The 19,303-nt window shown below is 41.6% G+C and overlaps 1 protein-coding gene across 1 annotated transcript in view; it reads left to right on the forward strand.

The window, feature by feature from the left end:
- cdc123 (cell division cycle 123 homolog (S. cerevisiae)) overlaps positions 1 to 18,754 on the forward strand; it is a 35,197-nt gene extending 16,443 nt beyond the window's left edge. The window contains exons 7-13 of the mRNA XM_078235939.1: positions 2,198 to 2,246; positions 5,052 to 5,127; positions 5,225 to 5,347; positions 8,735 to 8,763; positions 10,727 to 10,843; positions 15,214 to 15,351; positions 18,253 to 18,754. Of these exons, the coding sequence (XP_078092065.1) occupies positions 2,198 to 2,246; positions 5,052 to 5,127; positions 5,225 to 5,347; positions 8,735 to 8,763; positions 10,727 to 10,843; positions 15,214 to 15,351; positions 18,253 to 18,294 (574 nt within the window). The 3' untranslated portion in view covers positions 18,295 to 18,754. The remainder of the gene's footprint in view (positions 1 to 2,197; positions 2,247 to 5,051; positions 5,128 to 5,224; positions 5,348 to 8,734; positions 8,764 to 10,726; positions 10,844 to 15,213; positions 15,352 to 18,252) is intronic.
- The last annotated feature ends 549 nt before the right edge of the window (positions 18,755 to 19,303 follow it).

The following is a 19,303-nucleotide window of genomic DNA, read 5'->3' on the forward strand; positions in this document are numbered from 1 at the left end:
ATTACTGGGGTCTAAAGTCAGATATCGGCCAGAACAGGTAAAGATGGTGATTCTCCTTCCCTGGGGCGGCACGGTAGCACAGTGGTTAGCACTGCTGCTTCACAGCTCCAGGGACCTGGGTTCGATTCCCGGCTTGGGTCACTGTCTGTGTGGAGTTTGCACGTTCTCCCCGTGTCTGCGTGGGTTTCCTCCGGTGCTCCGGTTTTCTCCCACAGTCCAAAGATGTGCGGGTTAGGTTGATTGGCCATGCTAAAAATTGCCCCTTAGATGCGTAGGTTAGAGGGTAAAATATGTAGGGTTATGGGGGTAGGGCCTAGGTGGGATTGTGGTCGGTGCAGACTCGATGGGCCGAATGGCCTCTTTCTGTACTGTAGGGTTTCTATGATAAAGGGCATTCATTGCTAGTAATTTCTAGTAGTAATTGCTAGTAGTCTCACAACACCAGGTTAAAGTCCAACAGATTAATTTGGTAGCACGAGCTTTCGAAGCACTGCTCCTTCATCAGGTGAGCTGTTTATTTCAGGTTTATTTAACTAATTGAATTTAAATTCCCAAGCAGCTGTGGTGAGGTTTGATTTCATGGCCGGAATTTTACAGCACGCCCGCCCGAGGTGTGTCAGATTGCGCCCGAAGCTAACGGAGAACGCCATTCCACGAACCTCGCCAGCCCCAATTTCAGGGCAGACGTGCCGGTAAAATCCGGTCCCATGTCTCTGAAATATTAGCCCAAGCCTCTGAACTACTAGTCCAGCAACATAACCACTATGCTACCATAACCTGGGACATCACCCCTTCAAGTGGATCTTAGCCCTCGTGTAATTTGTACATTGTATGCAAGTATTGCAAATTACTTGAAGCGAGGTTATGTTGCAGCTGTATAAGGTGCTGGTGAGGCCACACCTGGAGTACTGTGTACAGTTTTGGTCTCCTTACTTGAGAAAGGATATACTGGCACTGGAGGGAGTTGAGAGGGTTGGCTTATGAGGAGAGACTGAGTAGACTGGGGCTATACTCATTGGAATTCAGAAGAATGAGGGGAGATCTTATAGAAACATATAAGATTATGAAGGGAATAGATAAGGTAGAAGCAGGGAAGTTATTTCCACTGTTGGGTGAAACTAGAACTAGGGGGCATAGCCTCCAAATAAGTGGAAGCAGATTTAGGACTGAGTTGAGGAGGAACTTCTTCACACAAAGGGTTGTGAATCTGTGGAATTCCCTGCCCAGTGAAGCAGTTGAGGCTACCTCATTGAATGTTTTTAAGGCAAGGATAGATACATTTTTGAACAGTAAAGGAATTAAGGGTTATGGTGAGCGGGCGGGTAAGTGGAGCTGAGTTCACAAAGAGATCAGCCATGATCTTATTGAATGGCGCAGCAGGCTCGAGGGGCCAGATGGCCCACTCCTGCTCCTAGTTCTTATGTTACTTAATGCAGTCTTTTTATGAATAAGGGAAAATATTGCTTCTTTATGATTAATTAACACAAATGCATGTTGCAGTAGTATTCAATGTTGTTTTGCCCTCTCTGTTCATCCTTCCATAGTCTTTTCCAGTTAGTTGGGAAAATTGTTACTGCTTCGAAATTTCTTGGTTGTTTCACTATTTTGGACTCCACTCTGCTGATATTTTGGAGCAGAATGCTGATTTGAAAAACAAAAAAAAAATTGTGACAGTCTGCCAAAGAAAACCCTCTGAGATCATTGCTAATTTTGAACCATGCTGTCTGTAAACAAAATCCAGTCCATGATACTTTTCTCAATCATTTATATTTATGGGGCAGTTCAGGCAAATAAAAAGGCAATGCAGGAGATGGCGTTTCCACAAATTAATGACACATTCCCTCAGAATAACAGCTGTAGCCATGTGAAACTTGGGCACTCCCCAACCATTTATGTACTGGCCAAGACCTTTAAGCAGCAAATTGGCACAAGTGGGGCCTTGCACCCCCCTCCCCCCCAATCAAACTGTGGCTGTGGTTTCACCCCCTTCCCCCAACCAACACCAATCATCATTGAAGACTGCCCCCTTACAAAGTTCAGTGGAGGGCTCGGAGAGCTTTATTTAGCCACTGCGGAAGCTATTGCCTTACCTGGGGATCTTGGAACACATTTTAAAAAAATAAATTGCTTTTTAAACCTCTTGTACCCAGATAGCTTCTCAGAAATGCATTGAATGTTTGCTTTTCCTTTCCCTCAGATTTCTTCACTGTACCGATGACTCACCAGATCCCAAAGTATCTCCTCAGGTAAGTCGATGTGTAGCTTCAGATCTCTTGAGTAAATGTAAAGATGGCTATGATTCATCTGGTCATCTACTATGAGATTTCTGAATTGATTCTACTGTTGAGAGCATTGTTTAACATGACTTGTCCATTTGAAAGTGATGCTTCTGGCTCAGATTTTATTATTAAAAACAATAATGAAATAGTTATTATTAAAAACAAAGGTGGCAGCACAGGTGGAGAGGGTGGTCAAGAAGGCATATGGCATGCTTGCCTTTATTGGATGGGGCATAGAATATAAAAGTTGGCATATGATGTTGCAGCTGTATAGAACGTTGGTTAGGCCACATTTGGAATACTGCGTCCAGTTCTGGTCGCCACACTACCAGAAGGACATGGAGGCTTTGGAGAGAGTACAGAAAAGGTTTACCAGGATGTTGCCTGGTATGGAGGGTCTTAGCTATGAGGCGAGATTGGGTAAACTGGGGTTGTTCTCCCTGGAAAGACGGAGGATGAGGGGCGACCTAATAGAGGTGTATAAAATTATGAAGGGCATAGATAGGGTGAACAGTGGGAAGCTTTTTCCCAGGTCGGAGGTGACGAACACAAGGGGTCACGGGTTCAAGGTGGGGGGGGCAAGGTTCAACACAGATGTCAAGAGGACGTATTTTACACAGAGGGTGGTGGGGGCCTGGAATGCACTGCCAAGCAAGGTGATTGAGGCGGACACGCTGGGATCGTTTAAGACTTATCTAGATAGCCACATGAACAGACTGGGAATAGAGGGATACAAACGAATGGTCTAGTTGGGCACATGAGCGGCGCAGGCTTGGAGGGCCGAAGGGCCTGTTTCTGTGCTGTATTGTTCTTTGGAGCTAGCAGGTGCTTGCGTTGATTAAGAAGTTAATAGGACAGCAATTTCTGGCATCCACACAGTGGGGAAATTAAGTAGTTGCTGTCTGCATTTGCTAGCATAACTGTTCAGCTTTTGTACTCAGTATCTCTAGTTATGAGTCCATGGTTCCATTTGCTTTGCTAACTACCCTCTCAATATGCCCTGCCACTTTTATCGCCATTCTGTAAATCTGAGTACACAATTATGGCTTTCTCCTTTCCACCATGTCGAATATTTTTATGTAGCTCAGACAAGTTAGTTATGTCTGACAGTGTGTTGATACTTGGCTGATTATTTGTGTGTGTTATAAATTAAACTTTTACACCGGGTCAAGTTAATTTTTATGGGAATTAAAACTAATTTATTAAAATTCACTGTGAATTGAACAGTTTACTCAGAACAGCAAGTGTAAGAACTAGGAGCAGGAGTAGGCCATCAGGCCCTCGAGCCTGCCCCGCCATTCAATAAGATCATGGTTGATCTTTTCATGGACTCAGCTCCACTTACCTGCCCGCTCACCATAACCCTTAATTCCTTTACTGTTCAAACATTTATCTATCGTTGCCTTAAAAACATTCAATGAGGTAGCCTCAACTGCTTCACTGGGCAGGGAATTCCACAGATTCACAACCCTTTGTGTGAAGAAGTTCCTCCTCAACTCAGTCCTAAATCTGCTTCCCCTTATTTTGAGGCTATGCCCCCTAGTTCTAGTTTCACCTGTCAGTGGAAACAACTTCCCTGCTTCTGTCTTATCTATTCCCTTCATAATCTTATATGTTTCTATAAGATCTCCCTTCATTCTTCTGAATTCCAATGAGTATAGCCCCAGTCTACTCGGTCTCTCCTCATAAGCCAACCCTCTCAACTCCGGAATCAACCTAGTGAATCTCCTCTGTACCCCCTCCAGTGCCAGTATACCCTTTCTCAAGTAAGGAGACCAAAACTGTACACAGTACTCCAGGTGTGGCCTCACCAGTACCTTATACAGCTGCAACATAAACTTGCAGTTTTTAAACTCCATCCCTCTAGCAATGAAAGACAAAATTCCACTTGCCTTCTTAATTACCTGCTGCACCTGCAAACTAACTCCTTGTGATTCTTGCACAAGGACACCCAGGTCCCTCTGCACAGCAGCATGCTGCAATTTTTTACCATTTAAATAATAGTCCATTTTGCTGTTATTCCTACCAACATTGTACTTCATCTGCCAGACCCTCGCCCACTCACTTAGACTATCTATATCCTTTTGCAGACTTTCAGCGTCCTCTGCACACTTTGTTGCATTGGATTTATTGATCGACCAAATCAGGGCTCTTAAATTTTCTGAAGTACAGATACTCAGTTTCAAAATAAGTTTGTTTTTTGAGCTGAGAAGATATGAAGTAAATTGGCTGTCGGTTGTTTAATACAGGGGAAGCTACAGCCTGGTGGTATTATCGCTAGACTATTAATCCGGAATTAGCTAATGTTCTGGGGACCCGGGTTCGAATCCCGCCACAGCAGATGGTGCAATTTGAATTCAATAGAAAATATCTGGAATTAAGAATCTACCGATGACCATGAAACCATTGTCGATTGTCGGAAAAACACATCTGGTTCACTAATGCCCTTTAGTGAAGGAAATCTGCCATCCTTACCTGGTCTGGCCTACATGTGACTCCAGAGCCACAGCAATGTGGTTGACTCTCAACTGCACCCTGAACAAGGACAATAAGTGCTGGCCAGCCAGCAATGGCCGTGTCCCACGAATGAATAAATAAAGATACATTTTTATATATCACGTTTGCGAAAGATGCATTATTTGGTGCACTATCATAACCTTTGTTTTGCTTCATGCTGTCTTGGGTGTGGTTTCTCTGAAGTGACTTGATGATGACGTATTTATTTAACAATGTTGTTAAGCTGACATGACTGAAATCAAGATTTCTCTTTAGCTTGTTCTCAGGAAATGGTGTGAATTGATTCCTGGAGGGGAGTTCAGGTGCTTTGTCAAAGAAAATAAACTGATAGGTACTGTCCTAACAAAAAATAATAATTTCAACTGTTTTTAAAAAATAGGCGATAGCAAAGAAACTGACTTCAACTTTCTGTTTTTTGTTTCTGACAGGGGTTGCGCAGAGAGATCACACACAATACTATGATCACGTCTGCAATCAAGCAGCCAATATTCTTAGCTCCATACTAGATTTCTTTAAAAATCAGATACAGTACAAGTTCTTGGATGAGGATTGTAAGTATCTTTAAAAAAAAATTACCAAGCTCGTAATGACTACTTGCGTGAACTGTGCTGACATAAGACATACTGCCACCTGATCTATTTCCCTCTGTATTTCTGGTATCACTTAGTCTAGAGTTGTTGCCACTGCCATCATATATATTTTTGTAATCTCCATTTGTTCTTGCAGAACTAGATTAAGTTTCAAATATGGTTTTTGTTCCTTTTCAAACATGCATGCTGTCCATAAAGCAATAATCATGCTAGATCAGGGTTAATAAAACTGCTGTCAGCAACAGACTCCTCACAATGGCTGTGTAATCACTGCAGCTCTGATGTGTGCTTGCTAAACTTCCCATTCAATCAAAGCTCAAGTGATTTATCAACAATTTCTGAATCTTGATTACCTTAAACTCCTTTATAGTGTACAGCCCTAAGATGTTTAATGGAAAAATATATATTTGAAGTGCAGGAAGGAAGATGTGTTTGTATTTTGATTTTTAATCTGATCTGAACCACCTTCATACTGCGTGAGCCTCATCTAATAATTGGAAATTGTAATAAATATTCTTTTTGGTAATGGTGATAAATTGTCTATGTGGAATAATGGAAATCTTATTGCACTGAAGTCAAATGATTACCTCGTGATATACAAGCTTAATGTGCCCTGAATGATCGCGCTAAAACTGCAGAGTTGACAGCTCACCCAGGGGAGAACCCAGCATTGCAGAACGAGAGCTGTTTAGAAATGAAGGATGAGAAGCTTGATATCAGCAAAAATGTCCAAACTCCAGAGGATCGAGGCCTAGTCTACTCAATCTCTCTTCATAAGACAGCCCCCACATCCCAGGAATCTGTCTAGTAAAGGTGGCACTCCCTTGAAGGCAGATATATCTTCCGTTGGCTATGGAGACCAAAACTGTATACATACTCTAGGATATTATTACCAAGGCCCCTGTATAATTGTAGTAAGACCTCTTTACTCCTTTGGCCTAATTCCTTCAAAATAAAGGCTAACACAGCATTTTCTTTCCTAATTGCTTGCTGTACCTGCATAATAACTTTCTCTAATTTGTATGCAAGTACACCCTGCTTTATCTGAATATCATTGTTTCTGAATCTGTCTCCATTTAAAAAATATTGTCTTTCTGTTTCTCCTAGTAAAGTGGATGCACATTATATTCCATCTGCCACATCCTCACTAATCACTTGACCCATTTCAGTACCTTTGCAACCGCCTTGCTGCAGTATTCCTAGTCTCTGACCTACTTTTGTAGCTATAGTATTTATATGGCTGAGTCCAGTTCAGTTTCTGGTCAATGGTAATCCCCACAATGATGATAGTGGGAGTTCAAGTGATTATAATGCCATTGAATGTTAAGGGGAGATGGTGAGATTCTCTAATGTTGGAGCTGGCATTGCCTGGCACTTGTGTGGTGCGAATGTTACTTGCCATTTGTCAGCCCAAGGCTGGTTATTGTCCAGATCATGTCGCAATTGGACATTGACTGCTTCAGTATCTAAGGAGTTGCAAATGGTGCTGAAAACTGCCATCACCAATAAACATCCCCACCTCTGACCTTATGATTGAAGAAAGGTCTTTGATGAAACTGCTGAAGATGGTTGGAATTCTTGAAGTGATGCCCTGAAGCTGAAATGATTATCCCCCAACCACCATAGCCACCTTCCTTTGTGCTAGGTATGACTCCAAAAGCGGAGAGTTTTCCCCTGATTCCCATTGACTCCAGTTTTGCTAGAGCTCCTTGATGCCACACTAGTTACAGCTGCCAATCTGAAAACAGCAGTCAGAATCCTGGTACTTCCATGCTAATCGCTCTGTAGTTGTTCCTGTAACGTATGGATGGCAGGGGTTCAAGAAGGCAGCTCACCACCACCTTCTTGAGGACAATTGAGTCCAAAGATGTGCGGGTTAGGTTGATTGGCCATGCTAAATTGACCCTAATGTCAGGGGGATTAGCAGGGTAAATATGTAGGGCTGCGGGAATAGGGCCTGGGTGGGATTGTAGTCGGTGCAGACTCAATAGGTCGAATGGCCTCCTCCTGCACTATAGGGATTCTATGATTCTAATCACAGTTAGGGATAGACAATAAATGCTGGCCTAGCCAGCGACGCCCACATCCCATGAATGATTTTAAAAATTAAAAAAAAGACTTATTTATCCCTACTCCTTTCTTTGTTTGTTAACCAATCCTCCTATCCATTCTAATATTTTACCCCAAACCCCATAAGCTCTAATTTTGTATATTATCCTCTTGTGTGGCATGTTATTGAATATCTAAATACATCCATTCATTCCTCCTTATCCATTTTGGCAGTTACATCCTCAAAATCTCCTAAGATTTGTCAAGCATAGTTTCCATTTCATAAATCCATGTTGACTCTGCCTGATCAGATTATGATTGTCTAAGTGCCTTGTTATCACAATTTTACTAAGTAGCTTCAGGCATTTTCCCTACTGCTGAATACAAGCTAACACTGTTTTCTCTTTTCTTTATTTCCCGAATCATGCAGTTACAATAGCAACCTCCTAATCCACAGGGATGTTCCTAGAATATAGGATATTCTAAGGATGTAGTACGATTTTACCAAATTCAGTATCAGATACTGAGCGGTGAGACAACCGAGGGCAGTTAGTGATGGACAACAAATACTGACCTTGCTGAGATCCTCATGCCTGAAAGAGCAAACCATATCGTGACTTTATGTACTTAGTAAGAAGTCTCACAACACCGGGTTATTTGGAATCACGAGCTTTCGGAGCACTGCTCCTTCATCACTCACCTGATGAAGGAGGAGCGCTCCGAAAGCTCGTGATTCCAAATAAACCTGTTGGATTTTAACCTGGTGTTGTGAGACTTCTTAATGTGCTCACCCCAGTCCAACGCCGGCATCTCCACATCATGTATTTAGGGTAACATGACATTCAGGGAACCAAAACCTAGTGTACCCTTTCAAGGGTAGTGAGTTTAAAGACCAGGCGATAATTAGACTAGGGCATGCTGACTGAATTCAGTCCTGTTCTTAGATACATAGGTAATGTCCTTATTAGGTCCAGCTGAATAGCAAAACATAAGATGGATTGGGAAGCAGAGAGGTAGAGTAGGTTGGAGTATGAGTTTTTCTGCAATGCAAGCTGAGGAATTGGAAAGTTGCAAAATTGAGGTGCTAGGTGAGAGGGTATAAGTACCACATGACATGTTCACATACACAGCTCATTGATGTCTTCTGTAACAGTAAAACAATCACCACAATCTTGATTCGAATCTCAATCCATTCTGAAAAGTAACCTCAATCTTTTTATCTAGGATTGTTATATTCTTTCAAATGCATTTTTAGATGCTTCAGAAAGCTTATCCATGATTACAATTTTCCCTTTACAGTTGTGTTTGATGTATACAGAGACAGTCAGGTATGTAATCTTATCTAAAATAATGTTTTTGCTGTTTTCAATTGTGTAACTATATTCCATATTTCCTTCACCAAATCTGGCCAAGTGCAGAAGAAATATTTGTAGGCAACCCTCCCCACCACCCCTATGGTGGTTTGAAACTTGTCACTCGAGGTAAAAAGGCTTGATGGGGTGGGGCGGGGGGGAAAGAGAGTCGATGAGAGTCATAGAAACTGGGAAGAACGCAGACCAAATCTTGGAGACAGCATGGACAACAAGGTGTAGATCAAGCTGCAGTCTGCTCCCAACTACAATCAGTCACCTGAAAATGCCTCTGGAAAAGCAACAGTTGACTAAATGCCCATTTTTCACTTCCCAGAGATGGAGATGCGCTCCGCAGTAATGGGATATTTAGCATAGTGGAAGCTGGAAGAAAGATATTAAGGTTTGAGAGTGTGTGCATGTGAAAATATAAGATTGGAGGAAGATGCTACTTCGTAAGGGTCAGTTTTGTGGCTTTTGTTACCTATTGCCATTAGATAGCTTTTATCTCTTAAGTTGATGTGCCTACATAACAGGTAATGTTAGCCTGAACTTTAAAAAAAAAAACTTGCCTGCAAATGACTGACAGAAATTAGTATAATAATCACTAATAAAGCAGAAACTGCCAAGTGGCAATGTACTTGGCACCAGTACCCTGGCGGCTGAGACATACTTGGAAAGATAATTATTTTAGGTTTTGATGTGCATCATGTTTTTCTTTTGCTGCTTGCCTTTATACCCATTCAGCTCCTTCTCTAGAATATTGCAGGGGAACATTTCTACCTGGCAGTGTCAGTTCTCTGAAGCATCATCCAAGTCACAATCTTTCTCGAATTGAGTCAGAACAGTGAGTTTCAGCAGGCTGTTGAATTGTGAAGGCACATTTCTAACAGGGGTACCACTGGATTGCAAACAGACCTGGGATCCTGTCTGGTTTGCACATCCTTCCCCAGCACAAGGACAGGCCATTTTAACACTACCAAACCCTGAGCCTGGTGAACTCCGCACAGGCTCAGAATCGAACCTGGGACTTTCTGGTCTATAGGAATTGATACGTTTACCCGCAAGATAATTGTAGAGTTTTGTCTAACATCTTGCCCAGCAGCCCTGAGCTGATATAGAAGCCATTCAAGCAGTCTGCTCCCAACCCTACAATCAGTCACCTGAAGATGCCTCTTGAAAAGCAACAGTTGTCTAAATGCCCATTTTTCACTTCCCAGACATCAAAGAAAGCAGCCTAAACCGACTGAGAACCTGATAGTTTTTCAACTGACTTTGTGAGGAAGACATCTGAATCTTGCTTCTCAGCTTTAAAGACCTAACTCAGCAGTGTCACTGAGAAAATGTTAACTGTCCATGGCTCCCCTCAGCGAATAGAGAGTAAAAGTTCTTACATTCTCGCCCCATAAATGTTCTTGATTTTGACCAGAGAAAGGTATGCTCTACTGTAGGAATATTCAGGTTTCTCTGTTTGTGGACTGTATGGGCACATACTATGGTGTCTGGAAGGCCAGGTAAAATTTAAATCCATGTTCTCATTTGTATCTCAAGTTGCTGATTCAAGCAAATCTTAGGACTTAACACCAGTGTAGCAGCAGCATTTGCCCTTTCCAAACCCCCAGGTGAATTTACCTGTTACTTCTATCTTTTTAACGACCTGTCTCTAAGTCACTCATGTGCGGTGTTGTATTTTAGGCCTATATTCAGCACAAGCTGCTTTAAGAGTGTCCACACTCCGTTCATGAAAGACTGTTAGAGTCAGGAAGAGAAGAAACTTTGTCAGCTTCTGCTGGAATAAGGTTTCAACAATAAAAGGATTATTTGTTTGCATTGTACCATTCTATCTGCTTCATTTCAATCTGTACTGTATCTCAACAGGAATTTTTTTGTCTCTTGCCAAAGATCATTTTTGGTATAATTGGCATTCTTAAATTTTTCCTAGGGCAAGATGTGGCTTATAGATTTTAACCCATTTGGAGAAGTGACCAACTCCTTGCTTTTCAGCTGGGAGGAACTGACATCTGGCCAGACTATCAATAAAGGAGATCTTAAAGATCCGGTAAGAGTTATGAGCGACTCTACTTATTAGTAGATTTCTGTGTGACTGTTGTCCTCTACGTACCCCTCCTAACAGCCTAACTGCACTGATGTGCCATATCGAACCTCTCCTCTCGAGGTCTTTTCTCCTTTTTATATTTTGTTGTATGTTTCTGCTTGTCAAGGCAGGAAATTTTACAGTTGAAAATGGAACAAATTTCCACTTAGACGTCCCAGTACTCGCAATTAAGCATTTCAAGGCAGGTATACCATTGCCTGGTGCAAACTAAAACACTTTTGACTTTGCCCCAACCTTAGCAGATTCCATTCCCAGACATAAAAAGACATTCTCCCAATTCTGTTACTCCTATATACACCTCTTCAAGACCCATCTTTCGTTTCTTTACTTGTCCCACTACCATCTCCTTTGGCCTTGCACCTTCATCCCCCTTTTGTCATTTCTCCTACTTTCATAAACCTTCCCTTTTGCTCTTTTTTTTCACCCTCGCCTCCTCCTCCTCCTTCCTCTCCTTGCCTCTGTATATGTGCTAAAAATCTGTTACATCTCTAACTTTTTCCAGTTCTAATGGAAGATCATCAATCTGAGGCTTTAACTCTCCTTCTCTCTCCACAGATACTGCCAGACCTGCTGAGTGTTTCATGCATTTGCTGTTATTATTTCAGATTTCCAGTATTCGCAGTACTTTGTTTCTGTATTCATCCATGTCAACTTGCTGTCCATTTCTTGTCTATGCTTTCCTTTGCCAAGGTGTATTTGAGATAGAGCAGCGGTTCCCAATCCTTTCGTTTTTGTGGACCACTAGATTGTCATCAAAAGCTATTGTGGACCACTACGTGTGCACGCCACTTTGAACATTATTTTAACAGAGTTAAACATAGCCTATGGCTGACAGGAGTCAAACTTGTATATCAGCGATATTAAAAACACAGATACTTCTAATAGAGTCATAGAGGTTTACAGCATGGAAACAGGCCCTTTGGCCCAACTTGTCCATGCCGCCCTTTTTTTTAAACCCCTAAGCTAATCCCAATTGCCCGCATTTGGCCCATATCCCTCTATACCCATCGTACCCATGTAACTGTCTAAATGCTTTTTAAAAGATAAAATTGTACCTGCCTTTACTACTACCTCTGGCAGCTTGTTCCAGACACTCACCACACTCTGTGTGAAAAAATTGCCCCACTGGACACTTTTGTATCTCTCCCCTCTCACCTTAAATCTATGCCCTCTAGTTTTAGACTCCCCTACCTTTGGGAAATGATATTGACTATCTACCTTGTCTATGCCCCTCATTATTTTATGGACCTCTATAAGGTCACCTCTCAGCCTCCTACGCTCCAGAGAGAAAAGTCCCAGTCTATCCAGCCTCTCCTTATTACTCAATCCATCAAGTCCCGGTAGCATCCTAGTAAATCTTTTCTGCACTCTTTCTAGTTTAATAATATCCTTTCTATAATTGGGTGACCAGAATTGCACACAGTATTCCAAGTGTGGCCTTACCAATGTCTTGTACAACTTAACAACACTCACAAATACATTGCACTTGTCACAGCACATTTACTTGCAGCAGGCCTACCAGTGAGTGGATACAGACAACACTTACCTAATGAGAAGGCTAATATTGTTTCGCAGACATCTAACACTGGATGTCAGGTTCCAGGGATGACAGTCTCACTCGGAGATCTGCTTCAACGTTAAGTTTATTCCGATACTTGGTTTTCAATGCGACAAGCCTAGTTTCGCAAAGGTAGGTTGTAGGAAAAAGCATCAGGAACTTTACAACTCTCATCCTTGGGCCCTTCCAATCCTCACCTCAGGTGCATCCTTAGTATCATCACACCACCATTGGCAGCTGTGTCTTCAGCCTCCTAAAGTTTTCCGCACCTCTTTTTTAAAAAAAAACTGCCTCTTTTGGTTGCCTGTTTTAATACCTATTGATGTGGCTTAGTATCAAGATTCTGGTTTGAGAACATTCCTGTGAAAGATGCTGGGCTGTTTCACTATGTTAAAGGCACAATATAAATACAAGTTGCTCATTTGGTTTTTACTGTTGTGATGAAACACCCAAGATGGTGATGAAGTGCAGAGTTCCAGGATTTTGCTTTGACAATGTTGAAGGAATGGCAGTGTGTCCATGTCAGCATGATGTGTGACTTGGCGGAGAACCTGGATAATGATGGTGCTCCCAAAACCTTGCTGCTCTTTTCCATCTTGGTCATAGTTATCCTGGATAATCCAATTGCCGCATTGTATAGAATGCATAGACCTTGAGCCAATCCCCAGCAAATGATTCAGTCGGTTTGACAAGAGTTGCTTTGGAAGGAGGCTGACCATGTTCCTCGATGTGGTGATGTGTGGCTCAATATATATAGCAGATGTCTCAAAGTGCATTAAAGCAAGTTAATTACTTTTGAAGTGTAGTCACTGTTGTGACATAGGAAATTCAGCAGCCAATTTGCAAACAGGAAACTCCTGCAACCAGCAATGTGATAATAACTAGTTTGAGGGATACATATTGGCCAGGACACCAAGACTAATTCCCCCGCTCTTCAAATTAGTATCATGAGATCTTTTACATGCACTAGATGGGACCTCAGTTTAATGTTGCATCTGAAAGGTGACACCTCTGACAGTGCAGCACTCCCTCACTCCCTGCAGTTAGGTGTCAGCTTTGATTGTTTTTTCACTCGAACTGTGGGGTGGGGCTTGAACCCACAACCTTCTGACTCAGAGACGAGAGTGCTACCAACTCAGTCACCGCTGATACATTAGAAGGGAGGGTGGGGGGGAATTCAAGGGGTAAATTCATTCAAATTGAGATGATGTCAAAGCCCACATGGGCGGCACGGTAGCACAGTGGTTAGCACTGCTGCTTCACAGCTCCAGGGACCTGGGTTCGATTCCCGGCTTGGGTCACTGTCTGTGTGGAGTTTGCACATTCTCCTCATGTCTGTGTGGGTTTCCTCCGGGTGCTCTGGTTTCCTCCCACAGTCCAAAGATGTGCGGGTTAGGTTGCTTGGCCATGCTAAAATTGCCCCTGAGTGTTCTGAGATGCGTAGGTTAGAGGGATTAGTGGGTAAAATATGTAGGGATGGGGGTAGGGCCTGGGTGGGATTGTGGTCGGTGCAGACTCGATGGGCCGAATGGCCTCTTTCTGTACTGTAGGGTTTCTATGATTTCTATGAACTCATATCAGTTCTTCTTGATCCTTCCTTCCATTCCATTCTTCACTGGAATATTACTCCATCCAGGGTGCATTCTATTAATACATATTGCTTTTGAAGTAATTTTGCACTCCACCAAACTCTGGTCATTAACCTAATTACTGCCATCACTCCATTGATTTGAGCATCTTCCAATTGCAACGGGATCTTGATCAATTGGGCCAGTGGGTTGACGAATGGCAGATGGAGTTTAATTCAGACAAATGCGAGGTGATGCATTTTGGTAGATTGAACCAGGGCAGGACTTACTCAGTTAATGGTAGGGCGTTGGGGAGAGTTACAGAACAAAGAGATCTAGGGGTACATGTTCATAGCTCCTTGAAAGTGGAGTCACACGTGGACAGAGTGGTGAAGAAGGCATTCGGCATGTTTGGTTTCATCGATTAGAACATTGAATACAGGAATTGGGACGTCTTGTTGAAGTTGTACAAGACATTGGTAAGGCCACACTTGGAATACTGTGTGCAATTCTGGTCACCCTATTATAGAAAGGATATTATTAAACTAGAAAGAGTGCAGAAAAGATTTACTAGGATGCTACCAGGACTTGATGGATTGAGTAATAAGGAGAGGCTGAATAGACTGGGACTTTTTTCTCTAGAGCGTAGGAGGCTGAGGGGTGACCTTATAGAGGTCTATAAAATAATGAGGGGCATAAACAAGGTAGATAGTCAATATCTTTTCCCAAAGGTAGTGGAGTCTAAAACTAGAGGGCATAGGTTTAAGGTGAGAGGGGAGAGATACAAAAGTGTCCAGAGGGGCAATGTTTTCACACACAGGGTGGTGAGTGTCTGGAAGAAGATGTCAGAGGTAGTAGTAGAGGCGGGTACAATTTTATCTTTTAAATTAAAAGCATTTAGATAGTTACATGGGTACGATGGGTATAGACGGATATGGGCCAAATGCGGGCAATTGGAATTAGTTTAGGGGTTTAAAAAAAAAGGGCGGCATGGACAAGTTGGGCCGAAGGGCCTGTTTCCATGCTGTAAACCTCTATGACTCTATCTTCTAGTTGATTAACCTTTTTTGCTTCTGCAGATTTTTGGAAGGAGAAGAACATGTATTGGGCAAGTTTGACTTCTTTTGTATGCTACATTTTATTTGTGGCCTTCCTGATTTGATTCAGTGGTTTACTATTACTCTTAGGATTCTCCAGCCTTCCGCTACATAACAAGTGAAATGACTGTACAGCCAAGCCCCTATTTAAGCTATCGGTTGCCAAAGGACTTTGTGGACTTGTCGCGAGGAGAAGATGCTCATAAACTGATTGATTTTCTGAAACTGGTAAGCTAGATTTAGAATTGTTTAAATGATTCTCTTTTAAACAACAGGTTTTAAAAAAAGCAAAGTTCTAGTTAAATGCTTGTGGTCAGAACAAAATAATATTTTTAACATTAGTCAGCTCCTCGTGTGAAATGAATGGATTGGGAAACTGGCTTCTTGTCATGCTGCGGGGAAAGAGGTAAACATTCAGAACCAGAAGGAAATGAATTTACAATTCAGCCTTGAGTATGTTTTAAACATGAACACTTTACAAAAAGATTTTGTCAGTTCTCAGTAGTGCTGCTAGATGCAACAATGTGTAGCATTGGATTATCCCTTCAGAGAGATATTTAAACTATTTGGTTTGGCTTCCAGCAGTGCCAACAACACAGTGGCATTGAGGGGAACTGAGGCACAAATTATTGGTGCAAATCATTCACTATCCTGGTCAAAAGATCAGAAGCATAGGCGATAAAGGCAAAATACTGCGGATGCTGGAATCTGAAACAAAAACAGAACATGCTGGAAAATATTAGCAGGCCTTACAGCATCTGTGGAGAGAGAATAGAGCCAACGTTTCGCGTCTGGATGACCCTTCGTCAGAAATGCCAGAAGCTTTGTTAGCTCTGACGAAGAGTTACGCTGACTCGAAACATTGGCTCTATTCTCGCTCCTCAAAAGCGCAGGCAACTGGGGGAATGTTAGTAAATCAAGAAGAAAATAACAACGTAAGATTGCCAACTGTTTGTTGTTAAGTCTTATTCTTTTAGAATTCTATTTATTTTTATTTAGCACCTGATTTTGCAGAGGGTGCTCCCAAGTTTCCAGCTTGTAACAGTCGCCAGTATTTTGTACAATGAAGTCAGTTTGATCTGAAAATCTAGCACTAGTAGGTGGGAAATTCACAGTAGACAAGGAATGGAAAACATACTCATTTGTGAAGTGCATGAACAAGGATTAAGAGCTCAAAAGCATATTAGTAAATACTTCATTATGAATTAAAGACAGAGACATTTTGGTGTAGCTTTTAGTGGGTCCAATTTACAATGATTTCTAGTTCTAAGTTTACTCAAACACATTTTATAATTGTTTCAAGCAAAATGCTGCCGAGTAGAAGTCCAGTTTAACTGTGGCCTTTCCTTTTATTGCTTCAGGATTTGATACAGTCGACTGATTATATGAAATCCTTTTTATTCATATTAATCCCCCCCCCCCCCCCCCCATTAGTCATTCCAGCGACATGTCAGTGTATTGGATAATGGAAAATATCAAAAACTAAATCAATTTTGTACAGGATGGAGCAATCGACCAGGTTTATTTATGCCAATAATTTATAGCAACAACAAGGACATTAGACATGTCGTATCTGCGCAGGTCCCTTTGATAGTTCCTGAGTGTAAAGGTACATCATCCTATTTCCCAAGCAGGGCAGAAAATATGCAAACAAAAACCTTGTTTTAAACCAAATTTCAGAAATCCAGAAGAAACTAAAGAATCTGCGGTCAGGGTCAAATTTGCACATCATGGATTGGACTGCAACTAAATTCAGAAAGGTCAAAAAGAAATTCAATATATCTCTTGGGGCTGAAAGGATCAAGGGATATGGGGGGGAAGGTGGGATCTGGATATTGAATTTGGTGATCAGTCATGATAATAAATGGCGGAGCAGTCTTGAAGGGCCGAATGGCCTCCTCCTGCTCCTATTTTCTAAACTTTTATGTCTAAGAACAACAGAATAGTCATGTTCAGGATGCACCTGTGAATTATTGAACCAGATGAAGCCCTCACAAATCCAGCAATGAATTCTTTTAAAATGGAAAGCTGGCAAGATGCACAATGTTTGCTGTTTCCTTTAAAGTTGCAGAAATATTCAAGTTCATTTTTCAGTAATGGACTCCAGTGCTTCTGTGACGCGAGAATATTTCATTGTCCCTCATGAGTAGAAACAAAGATGATGGATAGACCTGGGGCGGCACTGTTCCTCACAGCGCCAGGGACCCAGGTTTGATTCCTGGCCTGGATCACTGTCTGTGTGGAGTTTGCACGTTCTCCCCGTGTCTGCGTGGTTTCCTCCGGTTTCCTCCCACAGTCTGAAAGATGTGCTGGTTAAGTGCATTGGCCATGCTAAATTCTCCCTCTGTACCCAAACAAGCGCCGGAGTGTGGCGACTAGAGAATTTTCACAGTAACTTCATTGCAGTGTTAATGTAAGCCTACTTGTGAGCATATTAAATAAACTTTAACATTCACTCATCTGCCTAATATTTAATGTACCATTAGTTGTGACGATATCTATCCACAAACTGCTTTACCAACCTTTGTGTTTAGTGATTTGATTTATAATTCATAAAAAATTTAATGTCCTAATTGGGCATTTTGATGTGCCGGCATACTTCACCTAGAGATTTATATTGTTGATCATGTGAAATGTTAAACATGTGTAAGTTTCTAGTAAATGGGAGATTTGAAATTATTCTTTACAATTTTCCTTCACGTGCTGTTTAGAAATTTGCAAGGATTGAGTACAGATACTGGAGTAAAATGGGTAAAGTATTGAAAGCAATTATATTGACAAAAGAGAAGGTGTTCTGTCAGATAACCTGAGACCCAGGTTGCAGTTTAGATTAAGAATAAGTTATAAAGCAAGATAAAATGTGTTATTTTGTGAGGGGAGGTGAGCAAAACCCCAATTGGAGTGTTTTATTTCTAATCCATTTCCAAGCACAGAAAAATTTGCACGTTACCCCTGGCCTTATGTTTAAACTCCAGGTTGAGGTCATCTATGACTTGATACCCAGATATTTATTGCCCCCCTCGGTGAATTAATACTGTGAAGAGGCCTCAAAGACACAAGAAAAATAAAATTTGTTAAAAAGAATCTATCTTTTTATTTATAGTTGTTTTTTTTTCCTTCCACCATAAGACAAGAAGTCAAGAAGCAGAAAGTTCAGAGGATGATGGATAACAGTTCTCCAGCAACTGTCTTCATGGGATAAATGCTAAGCAGATGGAAGACAATGTGGAGTTCATTCGGTGTCCCTTGACACTCATCTTTGCAAAGCTTTATACTGACTGAGAAAATTTGAAAAGTTGCCTAGTTTTATATAGTGAAAGAAAGAGGTTGATGTAACATTATTGTAAAGATTATGAAGTAAATTGAACAAAATGTAGAAAAGCTCTAAAAGATAACCATGTGTTATTGAAAAAGTCTGTGGGTGGGATTTTACAGCCTTGCTCTGGCAAGACCGGAAATTCCCGCCTGAGGTCACTGGAGATTTCCATTGTCGGACCCTTGCTCGCTTCGATTCGATGGCGGGTAAGGTGGTAGAGTATGATAAATTTCTGTAAAGTACATTTGTATATCTTCAAATGAATTCAGTTGCAACTGTTATTTTTGTTGTAATAAATTGGTACACTTCACATTTGGTAGAAATATCAGGAAAAATATGTGCTGGAAAGTGAAGGAAAACTTGCTAAAAACTGGTTGTAGAACTCACTTACGCATTTGGCCAATTCATGTTGTGCAGAACCAGAACAAGGTAAGGCATAACGGGACCACACTTCCATATGTCTTGGGCAGCCCATGCGTACGCGGACACAGTGAGCCATGAGGACAACTCCTTTTGTATATATCACCTGGCAGCTCATTATTCTTACACAAATCCAACAAGCATTGTTGTAAGTTGTTTTTGAGCAGACCTGTGTGGTGATGCTTTAGGGTGGGTCCAATGGATGCAAATTAGACCTCTCATTAAGAGCAGCATGCATTGTGTTGGTGAAGTCACATTTGTTAAGGATGACTATTCCAGTCCCTTCGTCAGGTTTACAGATATGTATGTTTGAGTTGGCCTTGAGGCTCACAGCGCTGCTAGGAATTCATGTTGCATATTAAAATTGGCCAAGTCATTAGGTATCCCGCAATATGCATGTGTTGGATCAACTGGGCATGCTTTTGCAGGTTTTCCATAATGAAG

This window comes from Mustelus asterias, chromosome 19 (genome assembly GCF_964213995.1).
Source record: "Mustelus asterias chromosome 19, sMusAst1.hap1.1, whole genome shotgun sequence".
NCBI classification, from domain to species: Eukaryota; Metazoa; Chordata; class Chondrichthyes; order Carcharhiniformes; family Triakidae; genus Mustelus; species Mustelus asterias.